Source organism: Pezoporus wallicus, unplaced genomic scaffold (genome assembly GCF_028554395.1).
Source record: "Pezoporus wallicus isolate ANWC-B61680 ecotype Strahan unplaced genomic scaffold, APGP_CSIRO_Pwel_v1 contig_1278, whole genome shotgun sequence".
Classification (NCBI taxonomy): Eukaryota; Metazoa; Chordata; class Aves; order Psittaciformes; family Psittacidae; genus Pezoporus; species Pezoporus wallicus.
The window spans coordinates 567501-584996 of record NW_026640895.1 but is presented as its reverse complement, the minus strand read 5'-3'; the positions used below and the strand labels follow the sequence as shown (position 1 = coordinate 584996).

The 17496-nt window shown below is 38.0% G+C and overlaps 1 protein-coding gene across 1 annotated transcript in view; it reads left to right on the top strand.

The window, feature by feature from the left end:
* Positions 1 to 17496, top strand: part of PTPRD (protein tyrosine phosphatase receptor type D) — a 218202-nt gene that overhangs the window by 59441 nt on the left and 141265 nt on the right. Inside the window, 1 exon segment of the mRNA XM_057421164.1 lies at positions 17348 to 17496. This exon segment is cut by the window's right edge and continues 40 nt beyond it. Within this exon segment, the coding sequence (XP_057277147.1) occupies positions 17383 to 17496 (114 nt within the window). The 5' untranslated portion in view covers positions 17348 to 17382.

The window sequence follows — 17496 nt, the reverse complement described above, 5'->3', positions numbered from 1 at the left end:
TCTTGTTTGTTCCCCATGCTACGGGCATTTGTATAGAGGCATCTGAGCCAAGCTCCAAATGAAGCCGGCTCATTGGCTGGAGCAGCTGAAATATCTCTACATTGCTCCAAGCATTTATGATAGGTGCTGGCAACTGACTGGGTGTGTTGGGATGGAATGATGCCCCCTCCCCCAACACATCTAGATTGAAGCTTTCTTGACCAGCCTAGGAAGCCTCCTCCCAAAACCTCTCTTCCCCTTTGTTGGCAGACCAGCTCCACCAGCCTCCAGTAGATCTGGCCTCCCAAATTGCATCCCATGTTCTAAATACCCAAACCCCTGACTATGGCACCACTGTTCTAACCATTTATTAATCTGGCCAATCTGCCCAGACTTTTTAAGGTGCTCCCCTTCATTCTGGAGAATTGATGAAAAGACAATCTGAGCTCCAGATCCCCTAACCACCTCTCCCAGGGCTCTGTAGTCCTTCTTAATGTTTTCTGGGCTACTGTTATCTATATCACTAGAACCCACATGGATCACTAGAAGTGGGCAATAGTCAGCAGGACTTACTAGAGCAGGCAGCCTCTCTGCAGCATCCGTGATCTGAGCCCCTGGTAGGCAGCACACCTCCCTTGAGACTGGGTCAGGTTGACAGATGGGTGCCTCTGTGCCTTTTAAAGTAGAGTCCCCTCCTACTACGACCTGCTGCTTTTTGCTGGCAGCACCAGTAGTGATCTTCTTTAGCAGTGCATCAGCCGGTTGTTCATGGTGTGAGTGTGTTTCTTCATTAGCCCCCTGCAGAACAGCAAGCGGTTCTGGGTGGGGACAGCAGATTTAGGAGGAAACCCCTTGCTTTTAGTTGTCTTCTTCTTCCTTTTTTTGTTGTTTTTTGTTGTTGTTGTTGTTGTTACTATTTCCCAGCTTCCCGGGTTAATGGCCTCCTTCTTTCCTCCATGAGTTACAGGGGACGCTTGAGTTACAGGGGACGCTTGAGGCCCCTGCACAGTTTGGCCCTGGAGCAAGCATTCCTGCTTCCTCTCAGCTTCCCTGACATCTCGCAGCCTATTGACGGTGTCCCGCAGCTCAGCCACCTGCTGCAGGAGGACCTCCACCAGGGAGCACCGAGTGCAGCCCTGCCCATTGTGCACCATTCCCTCACCAGACCAGTGCAGGCACTCTCTACACCCCGAGCTCTGCACTGCAGCCTCCCCTCTCATCGGCTCTAGTGCCTACGCTGCCACCGCCGGGGCAGCCAGAGCAGAGCTCCCAGACCAGGCCCTGGTCATAAGGCGAGTGCTCACCATCCCGCTCGAACTGCCACGCAAACTGCCACGCCACGCTCCTGGTCAGCTCCTGGTCGCTCGCACTCCCTGGGCAGGTTTTTAACCACTCAGGGCTGGTGCTGCTGCTCCTGGCTCTGGTCCCTGTGAGTCAGCTGCTCGCTCTCGTCAGCTGAGCTGCCGGCTCCTGGGCAGGTCCTGTCGAGGACTTGAGGCTCCCTCAGTGGCTCTTGTCGCTCTGAGTTGAGGCTCCTGGACACTGAGCTTCCCCCTGCTCAGGTGTTGAAGGCATCCTCTCTCGAGCTGCTCACCTCAGCTCTTTGCTCATAGATGCTGGACTTTAAAACAGTCCTGTAGAACTCCTTGCAAATTCTACTTAATATGAGCAGGAAATACAGAAGGAGACATCCGCGTTGTAAAACTCAAATTATTTTACCTTCTCTGTATATTTTTCCCAAATTAATCCAATGGCTTGCTCCTGAAACACTCCAGGCCACATGAACCTGAGCTGGTTTTGAGCATACTGGCTGTGTGCCACTTAAGGAAACCTGCTCATTCTAAGATGTCTGTTTGCTACAAACTGTATAATCATCATTGGTCTTTATGGTTTTCCTCATTAAAATGTAGAAGTGACTTAATGTCCCTGAAGTCAGCCTGAAATTTTATCTTTTTCTAGCATAAGCTTTTATTTCTCTCTGGTTTTATTTTGTTTGTTTGCTTAACCTTTAATAATATTTTTAGAAGGACTTTTTGCTTTGAGGACTTGTTAGAAGAAAGTAAAATGGATTAGTTGTTGGCCAAATAAGCAGCTAACATTCTGAGTAAAAGTGGTGATGAAGGTTAATCCACTGTAGGACTCCATACCTATTTCTATATTCTTGCCATTTGTGAGCTTCAAGTTCACAAGAAGCAATCTGTGTGTGGTTGTATACAAAACCATATTTTTTTTTGTATTTTCTGTCATATTTAGCATTTTCCCCAATATGCAATGCAAATTTAGAGTTAACATAAAGTAAATTAAAAAATAATTCTAAAAAGAACAGAATAGGATTTAAGGATTTTTTTAGTTTTTGTAACTCTATTTGATCATCATTTGCAAAGCTGTTCATTAAGAATCACTGTGACTGTATGGCATTTGGTAGTATACAAAAAGAAATGGAAACCATTTCTTGCTCTTAATGGTCTATTACTAGCTAGAATAATTCTTTTTCTGGAAGTGAAAAAGCACCTCACAATAAAATACAGTATTACTCAATTTGGAAAACATGAAATGACTGTTAATATGTGTGAAGTGATTATGGTGTTATTACATTCACTGCTCAGAAACAAACTGAGACTTCTTGTTCAGTTTGTAAGTACCACATATGTCTTCATCACATTTAAAGTTCGGAGTTTACATGCAGATGTGATCATTAGGCTGGTTTGAGTTTGAGCACAAGCATCTCGTGTATATTCATATTGCAGATGTTGCTTTTTTTTTTTGCTTCTTTCAGAATTGCATGCTTATAATTCTTCTGAGAGTTTTACTCACGGTCTTTTACCCTTTATATTGTGCCTGGCATGCACTCTTATCTTTATTTCACCATATTGTGAGTGAACTTGTCTATCCTTTTGCACATGAAGAACCTGCCTAGAAAAGGCAGAAAGCATGTGACTCATCATAATTATTTTCTGTACCTTCTTCTTACAAGGCAGTACACTGCGAAATAACTCTTCAACAGCTTCAGAAGTGGGATCTTCATCATAAGTTCTAGGCTAAGAAATGGAAGAGTAAATTGCCACACTCAGAAATAGTGGTAGTGACACCAAATCTCATTCAGTGGCCTTGTAGCATTCAGTGTTGCAAGTATACAGTTTGTCTGAAATGTTAAAGCAATACGGAAGCTGGGAGAGCTCTCATCTTGGGTATAGAGCAATTCATCCTCAGATTTTCATAGCCCTAAGTAAAATCCTCAGAATTTTATAGCCCTAAGTAAAATCCTTCTAAGTCTTACTTTCCTCTGGTGCTAACCACGGTGAACAAGCAAACAGCAAACCCTTCACTACAACACACTGGCAGAATGTAAACACCAGCACCTCTGTACTTGAATGGGAGGTTGTACTGCACTGGCATGGTAGACCTCAGCAGACACTTGATTAAAAAGTGCAATTAAAAAGCATTAGAACAACAGAAATCATTTAAAACATTATGGGCATAGTAAAATAAGGTACCAGTGTCACTTTTGAGACTACTAATAGTAGAATACAGGTGGTATTCAGTTTATAGAGTATTTTGTGGGGGGGTTTCATGCAAACAGGTGCAATGTTGTTTTCATGTGTTAAAAAAAAATAATTCTAGGTTTTACAGCATCTATTGTTTTGATGCACTTCTGTAACTCCTATTGAAGTTAATTAGTTGTATGTGCACACAAATAGAAGAATAGAAACCGTATGTGTTTTATTGTGACAATTATTAAACTAACATCTCATACTGTCTGAAAACTTGCTAATTTGCCTACTTCCCTACAGCCTCCAGCTGTGAACTTTCAATCTCACAACATCTGAATAACATAGGAAGTCCAAAGCGTAGCTGCTAAAGCAAGTGGTGGTATTAAGTGCTGATCTTACCAATTAGCTAACAATCAGCAGATACTTCGATATAGTGCTAAAAACTCAGTGCTCTTTTGTCTTAGCATATAATTGTGATCTAGAAAAGAGTTACTAATCATGAATGGTGATAAAATACAGTGTCACTTTTTAATCAAGGTTTGCATGTGTGCGTGTTAGTGAATCTGCACTGCCAAAACATCAACTTGAAAACTGGTTTTTGGTCTTCTATCTTAGATTTCTAGTAACTAATTTTCAGTTTTGCTTGCATGAAATGGCTACCTGCTAGGCACTAAGAAGCTTAATGTGTAGTGATACAAGCATACACTAAATGGCTGCCTTGTTCTTCCCATGATATTAGAAAATAATTTAGAAACAAAATTTATTTCTCTGCAATGCTGTATCTGCTTAGCATAAGAACTAGCCCAAATACCGTGGTGAAATGAAGTGTTCTTGATGATGCATGTCTGCGCTTTTATGGTACTCACCATAAAATCTAAACAGTGCTGTATGAATCTTCAAGCAGATAAGGGATATGCATACAAGTTGATTTCACTTGCAGAGAAAGAGAATGTAATATTTGGTGTGGGGGGGAAATTTGTAACTGATCTGATTTGCTTTTGGAGTAGGAAGAAAGCATAATATGAAATAACCTCTGAAATGAAATGGCAATAAATTTAGAACATGTGACAGTTGGTTCAGCAACATATTTAAGTATATCGATAGTTCCCTTGCAGTCAGTTTTCTCAATGAGGGTACTCATTTGCTTTAAGGAATCATGGAATTAAAAAGTTTTAAAGCATTGGCAGACAGTCAAGAAATAATTTTCTGCATGTAATTATTTGGAACAGAGTGCCTACATTTAAGAAATGTCGAACAATACTGTTTTTTCACAATTTTTAGTTATGCAATGTTCTAGAATGATGCAAAACTGATTTTGAATTTTTTTTTTATATATAGTGGGTTTATCATTAAAACTGGTTTGGAGCAGGTGCTTTTTAGACTCAGAAATACTGTGAATGCTCTCACTGTCTTCCATATGATAAAACCAAATACTGTAAACCATAAGGAATTCATTATGAACTTTGAAAAATCTGCTCTATTTATATGGAGCTATAAAGACGTCACTGTACCCATTTTTCACTATAACAGACAGGTCTGCATTGTGAAATGCTTTGCAAAATAATATTACATAAAGAATAGCTATTGAAATTATTTTTGTTACTGTCCTGGGTTCAGCAGTGGCAGTCATTTTTCCTCCTTCTTAGTAGCTGATACACCGCTGTGTTTTTGACTTTCGGCCTGGGAACAGCACTGATAACACCTGTGTTTTTAGTTACTGCTCAAATGTTTAGTCTGACCAAGGACTTTCTCAGCCTCATGCTCTGCCAGGGAGGAGGGGAAGCTGGGAGGAAGCAGAGACAGACACCTGACCCAAACTAGGCATAAAGGTATCCCATAGCACAGCACGTCATGCCTGGCTTGTAACTCGGAGTTATCCGGAAGGACACTCACTGCTCGGTCAGGTTCGTTTCAGCGGGTGGTATCGTATTCTCTTCCCTTGTTATTTCCTTTATCATTATTATTACTGGTGGTAGCAGTAGTGATTTGTGTTATACCTTAGTTACTAAACTGTTCTTATCTCAGCCCGTGGGAGTTGCATTCTTTTTGATTCTCCTCTCTGTCCCTCCAGAAGTAGGGGGAGAGGAAGAAGGCAGGGGGGGAGTGAGAGAGAGAGACTGCGTGGCTGACAGTTTAAACCACGACAGTTACCTTCATTGAAAAGAAATTTTACCTAGGGTTTAAAAAGACAGGACAGAATGAAAGCTTCTGTAGCTAATCCCACATACCCAGAAAAAAAGCCACAGAATTTACACTGTTACTTACTGGTTTTGCATGTGTTGTGCATAAGTTCATTTAGCATTACTACATATGTTGTTACTCCATAATGTATACATACTTTTTCCTGAGTCAGGATTATTGGAAGAGTAGCCCCCCAGTTTGCAGCTGATGTACCCTGACTTTTAAACCCTTTATAGTTTCTGATATCCAGCATTAAGTTTAAAACTGGAAGTAAGAACTTGCAAGTGGTAGTTGGGTTTAATTTTGCTTTTCATAAAGACTAGGATATTTTCTAAGGAATGTTTGTCTCCTTTTCTGAAACAACAGCTGTTGTGCTTAAATTCATGCACAAAATAAATAAGAATACTACCTGTGGTAGTTCTTAATTATATATTGTACTTGTTTTTTAGATTTTGTTTTGAGAAAGATGTTTATTATAAGCTCACTTAAAACTGATTGAAACAGTTGAATGTGCTTGCTGTTAACTGTTCAAGACCAGCAGAAGATATCTGGCAATGTTGTTTTGTTTTTTTGTTTGGTTTTTTTTTTGAAGATGTAAGTTAGCTTCAGCAGCGCATATCATCCTACTTGCTATGAGCTAATAAAGATGATCACAGGCATAGCAACAGAGATGTGGAAATTTACCAAATAGTTGCCAGTAGTTTCTAGGGGTTCTCACACTTCTTGGTGCGGAGGGAGATTTCCAGTGTTTCCGGCAAGAACTTTGAGGAAGTGTTTCTGCAGCTGTGATCTCTATGATCTGCACTGACTTTTTGCAAATCCAGCTACTAAATACCAAAAGAGTAATTCAATAAGGCAATCCTGAATATATATCTTGGAAAAAGAAAAATGGCCTAATGGTTTACACAACACAATAAATAAAGTTTTTCCTCTAGCTTTGAGATTTCTAAGGCCAAAATTTGCAAGAATGTTTTTCTCAAAGCTCTTGATGGTGCTTGTTTAGGGTGGCTGGGTTTTTAAGGGAAAAGACATTAAGGTGGGACTTTGGAGATAATAGTGTTTATGAACACATATACCTGAATCAGGTCCTGTAATAACATGAAGGCTCAGATGTGTCACAGTAAACGTTAAAAATAATTTTTGTCAGAAAGGTTTTAATACATCAGGATAAATAGTTTTGACAAACCTTTTCCAGAAGCACTGTACTTTAAGCAAGAACACTAAAGAAAAAAAAAAAAGCTAGCTAATATTATCAAGATGTTTTCCCCATATGCCAAAGAGGTTGGAGGTTACTGAAAAGTCAAAACCAACCAGGCCTTCTTTTTGTAATCCCTGTTTTACCTTTCAGTTAATCCTCGGAAAAGCTTACATTGTAGCACTTATTCAAGATAGCATGTTTTAATAAAATAGAAGCAGAAAGATGGTTAGCATGCACAGATTAATTTTTTAGGTCTTTTTCATGTACAAAAAGATACTGGAATACTATTGTGTAGTCTAAGATTTATTGCTATGTATTCATTCAGTGGCAGAAATTGCTTCTCAATTACTATAACATTTGACCTGCTCCCTATTGCTTGTAGAGATTGCACATAATAGTCTTCATGCCTACCTCTCTAGCCTACAGGAAAATAGTTATATCTCTTTTCTCTGAACGAAATTAGTTTTGTATTTAGCTATAAAATCAATGACAGCTGTTATTACTAATAAATACAAGGAGAAACAGTCAAATTGTTGAAATCAGATAGAACCCCAACGCTTTCAGGCAATTGTTTGTGTTGCTTCTATGGCACAGGCCTCTTACTGAGTGGTAATTCACCACTGAAGAGATTCAGATCTTTTGTTTTCGAGCATTTTGTTCTCTTCTTGTGTACCTTCTTCATGTAACTTACATGTTAAGTCTGTCCACAGAGTCGACACGCAGGTTTTTTGTGCTTACACAGATTTTTGATGTGCTTGACCAATACAGTGATATGCTAACCTTATGTCTGTTAACATAATAAGCTTACGTCTATCGACACTGTGTCTGTTTAAAGGCAAGAATTCTCTCTCCACAGCTGTTGGACTTCATTAACTATTTTACAGAGAACAGTTTCTGGTGAATTTTCAAACTGTCCTAGCGTGAAACTTACCTTCTATTCCTTCTCATATGCGTTTCTACGTACACACACTGTCGTCCTGCCCACCTGACATCCTGACTCTCTCAGCCTTCTAGCAATCAAGGTGGACTCCTCAAACAGTAAATCAGGACTTATTTAGGCCCGTGGCTTCCAGCCACAGAACAGCTACTTCCTCATGTCCATGCTAGTGCAGTATTTCTCTGGAACTGAAACATCACTGTATCTGTATTAGAAAACTATAATTTTAATTTCAGTAAACTTATTTAAAAATAATAAAACCTAAAGCAAAACCAGAAAAAACAACCCTCCTCTCTACGTTTTTTTAGAAAGTAGGCCTTATGTCATTAGGATCATCTTTGATCAGCTAGATGAAAGTTGGTGAGAAAATTTTCTTAAAAGGAAACTGTGGAAACAAAAAGCTTGCCTATACTCTGTATAGAAACTGTTAAATATTTAGCAAGCAGATGCTTACAGATATTGTTGATGACATTTTTTATTTCAAATTTGGAGATATTCACTCAGACTGTAGTCTGTAATGAATTTCATTTTACACTGCCTGTTGCAGTTGTGGATTTCATTACATTTTTAGAGGTAGCACTGAATTTCATAATTATTTAAAATAATTATAATGGGCTTACAGGTGTGGAGCTTGAGCTCAGCATGTAAAACAGTTTTTAAAAATCCCACTTAACATCCTGTGCTCTTATGCCAAGCCAAAATCCTATTTCAAATTACTGACAATATAATTTGCTGTGTAATTAGTTGAGTAAATTTCAACAAGAATTACAGAAGAGCTGAGTAAATCTGGTTTTGTTGTATGCTCAACATCTTATGGAGGAATCCCTGCTCTATTTCTCATTTACAGTCCCAATAGAAATATTAGCTGCTGTTACTAGATGAATGTGGACATGTCAATGTTTAAAGTACATCTCTCCTTCAGTCTTCCAGAAACCTCACTTGAGTTTGCTTAGTTCAGTTCATAACAGGTCACAATAACTCTTTCAAGGACGTATGATCATTACTGTGAAAAATGCTTTGGAAGAATGCAAATGCTAGTTCTCTGCAGATGACGACTGCCTTGCATCACCAGGCATGGTATGCCTGCTTCCAGACCTCTGCCATGCTAGAACACATGGCAGGATGTTGAGTATTTTCTTCCACACATTAACTCAAGACTACAAACATTACTTATCTTTTATGAAAATGGCTCTTCCTATTATAATGTGAAACATATTAAATCAGAGACTAGTCCCCTTTACTTAGTGTAGAGCAGCAGCAAAATGTCAGGTAGAAGTCAAAGTCTCAGGCCACAGCCTGTTCTAATACCGGTTTAATAGTGCATTGCAAAATTGCGCGACATCATGAATCTCGGAGTCTTTCTGACATGGAAACCTTGAAGTGTTCGCTGCCTCAGTCTTTAGAAATAGTAACACTCCTACATTACTACATCTATGTCTTCACCCACATGTAAACTATTAAGTGTTAATAGAAGGTTCTGCTGTGTACCTCAGTAGTCATTAAAGGGTATTTTCAAGGCAGCACTAATTATTGAACTTGAACATAGAACTGTGAGAAAGCAAGGTTTTAAGAAATGTGTGTCTTCGACAAGAAAGAAAGCTCTTCTGTATTCTTCCAGAACAGAAGTGATTTTCTGAGAAGAATCTTCTACCTGAGAAGAATCCTCTGCCTTCTTTGTCTGGACACTTCCTCAAGGATACTTCAACTTAAGTAGTATAACTCAAGCAAAAAAGAAATGCCTATCAGTGCCTGTCTACCATCTTCTCTTTTCTTACCCTTCCCTGCTAGCAGATCCCTAGGTGTCTTCTCAGTATCTGTGAGAGAGAGAGAATGTTGCCGTAGGTGGGCATTAGAGGTGAGAGGGATACCTTGCTCATTTTCAGGAAGGTGAACAGTGAGGACTAGAGCATACCTGTTCCCTCCATAGCCAGGCCACCAGGAAAAAACATCACCATGTTCTCATACAGGAAATACTTTCTTGCTTCCATTAAAGATTCATACAGGTTCAAAGATGCCTTGTGTTTTAGCATCTGACAGCACTTCAAATTCTGTCTTTTGCTTATAAATATTAGGAGTGTACAGCAGAAACTGCTGTTTTATTGTCTTTACATGTGTCTTGTCTCATCAAGCTTTTTTTTTTTTTTTTTAATTGATAGGTGTATGTTCATAGTGGTAGAAAGGCGTGGGAGAAAAAAGCCAAGCAAGCCATAAAAATGGGAAACAACTGTATCTGCTAGTTTTTCTAGATTCACCTATCTGTATCTGTAGTCATGTGTTATGAACGTTTTAAGCATGCACATCAGTGAAGATGAATGTTGCATTAGAAGTAGAAAAACAGTGCATACTTTGTACCAGTAATAGTGCAATGCTCAGTAATAGAGTTTCAAGGGATATCCTCTTTACCTGTGTTTGTCTAAAGTTCATTGTCTGTTATGGCTACCTCTTTTTTCTCATTCTCTTAATCAATAATAGCACTTTTGTTGCTTGTTATTCATCATTGTATTTGCTGTTTATTGAAACGCTGCAATAGCAGCCAAATTGCTGTATCTGTATGGGTGCATTGTAGTGCAAGGCATAGCCTCTACTTTGAATATACTGTTTAATTCACTGCACGAAAAATGCTTTTAACATCCTGAGTGAAGTGGCTTTTGTCAAAACTTGAGGAATATAATTTCATCACCCTTATTCCTTATTTCCTATTCTAAGGGATCAAACTGTAGGCCTTCTGGGGCACTATTATATCCACTTATCAAAGTAAAAAACCTCCCCTTTCTCTTTCTAAAATGCACAAGTTTTATGCCCAGCTAGAAATGAAAAAAAAATAGTATTATCCTTTGAGAGCAAGACTTACACAAAGTTATGATTTTGCCACTATGGTTCCTTTGTCAGTTCCTTAAGTTTTGTAGCTGTTACATTAATGCAGTTAGTATAGTTATCAGTTTGGGCTGCAGGGTATATAGGCTGCATTAAAAAAACATTCAGTAACATTACTGCATTGAGGAAACAACTCATGCAAAGCTGTGTAGAATCAGTATCAGAAATAGCCATGATCACAAGCTGAGTTCTTTTGACTGTCTTAGGAAGTATTATCACTACCTAAGCTTTAAACACAGGTTTAGGCATGTAGTGCACTAGAGAGGAAGGCAGGTGAGGGGGACTGTATGTTCTGACAACTCCTTTGCCAGACTGTTCACTTTTTCTCTCTTCTCCTTTTTGATGAAGCAAAACAAAGGACCTTCTGCCCCCTTCTCAGTTCAAATTAATGTGTTACAACCTTATTGTGATGATTTGTTGCTTCATACTGAAGAATGAGTATGAGGTAATTACTTATAAAAAGTATCATACATACTTACTAACATTAGTATTTTAAGACAGAATATTAATAAGTAGAAGGGAGAAGGAGAAAAAGAAAATAATGTCTTTATGTGTTCTGTACCAACAGTAGTCTCTTCAGACTACTAACATAAGAACTGAGATCTGGTGTACATGTGAATGTGCTGCTGATCTCATTATTTACTCCATTATAAAACTGTGTGTGATGTGAAAAATTAAACCTTAAACCAAAGACTGCCATCACTTCACTACTCTTCCCTCTTTATTTTTCAAATGAAAGTAAGGAGAACACAGGAACAAATAGCGATATGTTAAAAATATTGACTAGATAGAACAATCATGTTTTCCCAAATTTAACCCTGATCTGGTGTAATCTAAATCTGAACCCTGTCTGGAAATTGTTTCTCAGATTAGAAATGGTAGTCATGGAAATTCGTATCACTGTCCTTTGTTGTTCTCTTGTCTTTTATTCATCAATGCAAAATAATTCATTCTTGTGGATATGGAAATATGTGGGATGCTGTATCCTCTCAGCTTCAGAATTGTTTCTTTTCCTAAGTATATGCTACCCTGCACTTAAAATACCCCGTGTCCTGTCACTGCAGGCCCTTGTAAAAAGTCCCTCCAGATTTATTGTAGGCCCCCTTTAGGTACTGGAAGGCTGCCTTAAGGTCTCCCCAGAGCCTTCTCCTTCCCAGGCTGAGCAGCCCCAACTTTTTCAACCTGTCTTTGTATGTGAGGTGCTTCAGCCCCCTTATCATCCTCGTGACGCTCCTCTGGACTTGCTGCAACAGCTCCATGACTTTCTTGTGTTGAGGACACCCAAATTGTACACGGCCTTTGTTATCTCCGTTTTCACTCCCAGTAAGCAGAAATCTAGACATTCAGTCATAACCAGATTTGGGTGTATGATGTTCAGATGGTATGCTGTGCTGTAAACTATGTCAGTGCCTGAGTGCAAATGTGAGAATAAACCCTTAATTTGAAGCTTGTGTTTTCACATGAGTGGTGACTCTCTAAATGTTAATTCTTGTAATTCAGATTGTCATCGTTAAAGGAGAGTGAGAGCTATTTCATTGTTCATGTGAGTGAGACAGGTCACTTTTGAAAGAGCTTGCAATGTGCAGTCTTTAATTTAGCAGATTTTGAGAACTGACAAAAAATGCAAATTCCTTTTTCCATTTTTATCATTATGACGTTATCTAATTTCAAAGCCTCAATGCACTCATTTTTTAAAACAGAGAACTTATTTAAAGCTAAATCCTAATAACAATGAATGTTAACTGACTTAATGCAATGTGAAATTGCTGCTTCAACATTCATACAAGTGATAATTTGGTCTAAGTGTCTCTGTGTTCTGTTATATAGGCATTACTTTGCAATTTGCAGGGTAATTGCATACAGAACTACTGAACAAATTTGTTTTCTTTTGCATCAAAAGTGCTTTGCACAATATATGGAGAATATTTTTAAATGCAAGGTTTTTGGTGGGATTATATAGGCAGCTGTTCTCTTGTTGGATATTTAATAACAGTGAGTCTCAGATCATCTTATCAATGTCTTACTCCTTTTGCTTGTGTGGTATAATTGCATGAAGTTTAAGAAAAATCCCAATAGATACCTAGATCTATTCTTACAGTGTAGCCATTACCTTCCTTTACTGACTTACATAACCACAAAGTAAAAGTACCCATCTGTTCAGAATTACTTTGTTTGGCAAAATTTACTTTCTAAAAAATTTCAATAGGAATAATGTTTATTAACTAGTACTTTTCTGATGCTTTATATCTTTTAAAACCAAATTAGTCTTTTAGACATAATTAGAAAAGACTTTGGCTTTATTTTTCAATTTATTCACATGCATGGTTCTTCAATAGAATAGCAACTTTGCTGCAAAATGCTGATTTTACTTCCTCCCCTACTCTCTTTGATTTTACTGTTCTCAATCCTCTGTTCAGTTCAGTTGCAGGAAGAATGATTTTGAATAATACGGTCATGATGTCAAAACAGTGCAAATTATATGCTGCTGCCATCTGGAATAGTGAAAATAAAAGCTTTATTTACACTGTTCTTTGAAATAATAAACTTTATTGTGGCAGTTTATCTTCAGTATCTATAGTATATTCTGGGAATACTCCATGTGTGCCATTTTATTCTGTGAGCTACAAAATGATTAAAATTTGCCTGTGGCAAAGCTATCAGTGAATCTTGGAATAGTTTTGGTTTTTTTTTCTTCCTGAATAGAATGGAGAAAACCACCTCCCATTTCCACAGTGAGAATAATTGATTCACATAGGACAATATTTTTAAGAGCCATAGTGAAACACTTTTAATACATATTTCAGTTAGGCAGATTACAGTGATTTAACTACGGGTTAACATGGTTATTCTGGAACATAGAAGTTTCAATGGTGCAAATAGAGTTAATGTGGAAGGAGATCCTTAACAGAAATATTGAAGATCACTGGGTTTTTTATCTGTTTAGCTGTGTTGTACAGCTGAGTAGGTTTATCATGAAAAGTCAGATCTATTGTACTGGGTTTGTCTGAAATCCTGTTCCTTCTTTGGATCCAGCTTTTGTATATGCACAGGCTTGACAGTATAACTTCAGATGTAGCTTGGAAAGTTTCTGAAATCTTGTGAAAGAATCACACACTTTTTTCATTTGAGGTAACAGAAAACAGTTAAAGGAAGAGCAAAAAGGTTTAGGATGCATACTTGTGGCACAGCTTTTTTCTTTGTAGGTATTGTTGAAGGTAAGTATGGTTTCTTTTGAGTAGAGGATGATTTAACTGGTTGCTGTTTCCAGATTACCACTCTATCAGAATGACTGTTTACATATAAAAGCTGTGCTCTGTGAGCACAGGCTTACCTGTCAGACATGTGTGAAAAGTATGTGTGGGATAATGTGTAGATATATTGAAATCTGAATGTAGAGGGTTTTGTGCTTTTTATATAGGTGTTGCTTGGAAGAAGAGCAATTACCAGTTTGACAAAACTGGAAGCAGAAATAGGAATCTCATAGAATCATAGAATAGTTAGGGTTGGAAAGGACCTCAAGATCATCTAGTTCCAACCCCCCTGCCATGGGCAGGGGCACCTCACACTAAACCATGCCACCCAAGGCTCTGTCCAGCCTGGCCTTAAACACCTCCAGGGATGGAGCATTCACAACTTCCCTGGGCAACCCATTCCAGTGCCTCACCACCCTCAAGGACATTGTTTACATATAAGCAATGTCAAACAGATTGAATACACAGAAAGACAGTTTAGAAATCCTAAGAACAACAGTGATGGGAAACGAGGCAAAGCCATTTCATAACATTCTTTCTTAAGTTCATGTGGTAACCAGTCTTTGTTAGTTGCCCCTCCATTGTTCAGATTATACATTTGGCGAAAAATAACTTTTGTAGAGCTCTTCCAGCAACTGGAAATGATACTAGCACAGTACTAAAAGCATTCTCTTAATGCCAGTAACAGAATGCAGTGCTGTTAAGACACTTAACAAACTCGAATAATGTGCTCTATTTCTAAATCTCTTGTATCTGTCATCCTAAACAAAATACGTATTACATGTATGATTCCCCAAGCACAAGGACAGAGAAATCTGCCCTTTAATAGCCTCTCAAAATGACAGTACCAAATGGCTTTGAGAAGGTCAAGTCTGATTTAAATTGTTGATGAATTAGAAGCTAATTCACTAGAACTGAATATTAATAGGGAACACTGATATATACTGTAGTTTAGAACCTATTGAGAATATAAATGTGCAGTGAAAAATATCTTTTTCCATCCTATGCAAAATTGTAGAGTTACCAATATATCAAACTTTTTGAATATTTACTTTTGTCTTACTGTGGCTGAGAGGCAGTTGTTCACTGATTTGATGCTCAGCTGTCTTGCAGTGTGTTTGATTATCTGTCAAACTTGGTATCATCAAAGTATAAAGACAGTTTTATATAAATCACTAATAAACTTACAGAGAAAAAAATAAAACGATCAACATTGTAAAAACTAAATCCACTGTGGTAAGCACTCCAATGAGGAATTTCATTATTTCCCTTGTCCATTTGATGTCAAATATTGGGGTTTATTGCCAAATACCTGAAAGCCAGACTGGAAACAAGCCACAACTGTCAAAAATGTAACAGTTCTGTCAACTTGAATCTGTTACATTGTGATGTTTCTCATGAAAATTTCATGAACAGCATTCTTTCAAAGAGATTCTATGCGTAAGGCGAATGAATGGAATTTAATTGCCCCTATTAAAAATAAGAAAGGAAAGCTCTTACTACTCCATCCTATTAGTATTCAAGATAGATTCGCTTTGTTGTACACTTATGTATTTACAAAAGGGACTCCAGGGTTTTCTGTATGAGCCAAGTAGGAAAGGAAGGGTCAGGTCATAAAAATCCTGTTCTGTGTCACAAGACAAATCTTGTCAGTTACTCTCAAAGTAAAAAAAAAAAGAAACCCAGGCATGAAACATACATTTCTCTGGGACGAGCCTATAGCTAGTGAAGAAATCGATACTTAACCACTCATTGGTAGAAATACTAGTTTATAAGTGTTTTGCAAACTTGTTTAGAGAATTTTGTTTACCTAGTATATATGTGTGTTTGTATTGCAAATGATTAAAAAGTTTATAGGAAGTAGCAGACCCCAGGAACTGCGAAATGTATAGGATGTGCTTTCTTGCTATACATTTTTCTGAAAATTCTGAAGACTTCCTTATTTGAAAAAATTACACATTTTTCATGAAAGCTTGTTGATACTGGACAATTTCTTCTAAGTTATTTTTATCCCTTGATCAATTGCATGTCAATCACCACCAATCAAGACATTTAATAGGATATGTGTTTCACAGTTAGTATTGATCCTTTGATTTTTTTCTTTTTTGCTTGTCCTTTTTGAACAGAAATAGTAACAATTATCTAGCAACAATTTATTTTAGTTTCAATGGAAATGAAGAGCAAGATGGTGTAACTCAAATAGATTATTTGATTTGCTAATTTGATTTATGAGAAATTGTTTGATCTCACTGTGCTTCCAGTGTTACTTGCTAGCGTGTATCATCTTGAGAAGGTGAACTGCTCTTTTTTGTCAGCATTTCTTAGTATTTTGCTATTGACTGCGCTAGAGTGAGTGAGGACTTTTGACCATGTCTAAGTGTTTTAGTTGACACGGCTGTACCCATTCTTACCACTTTAGCTTTAATATTTGCATAGCTCTACTGTTTAGAGTTTCTCTGTGCTTTGTAATCTTATGATGGATTCATCCTCATAGCACTTCTCTGTAGCAGTAAAGGACTTTCATACCCATCTTACAGATGGGCAACTGAAGCACAGGGATGTTAAATGTGAAGAAAAACAGCACATAGGTAGTAATGATAAAAACAAGAAATATACTTGGGTCTCCTGAGGTCCTGGCTGAATCTTATATGCTGTGGTCACACTTCCTTATGTACTTGTCTTATGTAAGGAATTTTTTTTTCTCTGTTGTTGGTAGGAATGGTGATTCAATATTTCACATAAAATAGTAAGGCCTTTTCACAAGCAAGGCAACATCACTGTTGTAAAGTACCACAGTGGGAGTCCAATGATTATGTGCTACATAGAATGATAGAACCAGCTAGGCTGGAAAAGACCTTTAAAGTCAAGTCCAATAGTTACTCAAGGACTGACAAGTCCACTACTAAACCATGTCACTAAGGGCCTCATCTACGGCTGAGGGAACTGAGATTTTTTACTCTGGAAAAGAGAAGGCTCAGGGGAGACCTTATCACTCTCTATAACAAGCTGAAAGGAGGATGGAGTGAGGAGGTGGTGTTACTTGGTCTATTCTCCCGAGTAACAAGACAAGAGGTAATGGCCTTGAGCTGCACCAGGGAAGGCTGAGACTGGATATTAGGGAAAAAGGTTTTCACCAAAAAGGTAGGAAGGCATTGGAACAGGCTTCTCAGAGAAGTAGTGGAATTGCTGTCCCTGGAAGTCACCGTACATTGTCTCTGCCGATTTAATAAGTAAGTATAAAATATGAACTTTCTACTTTTTATCAGCATTTTGATCACTGTAAGTTACAAAAATACTGCCTGTGTATCTAGTTTTGCATCAGTTCCTTGTGTACAATTAGGGTACCCTTGAACATTAATTAGAGTGGCAGTTGGGGCTTTCATGAGTTACTATGTAACTAATGTAAAATTCTTCAAATCATCAATTTCCTTTGCAGAGGATCAAATTCCCAGAGGTTTCCCCACCATTGATATGGGCCCACAGCTAAAGGTCGTTGAACGAACTCGTACAGCTACCATGTTATGTGCAGCCAGTGGCAATCCTGACCCTGAAATAACTTGGTTCAAAGATTTCCTGCCTGTTGAC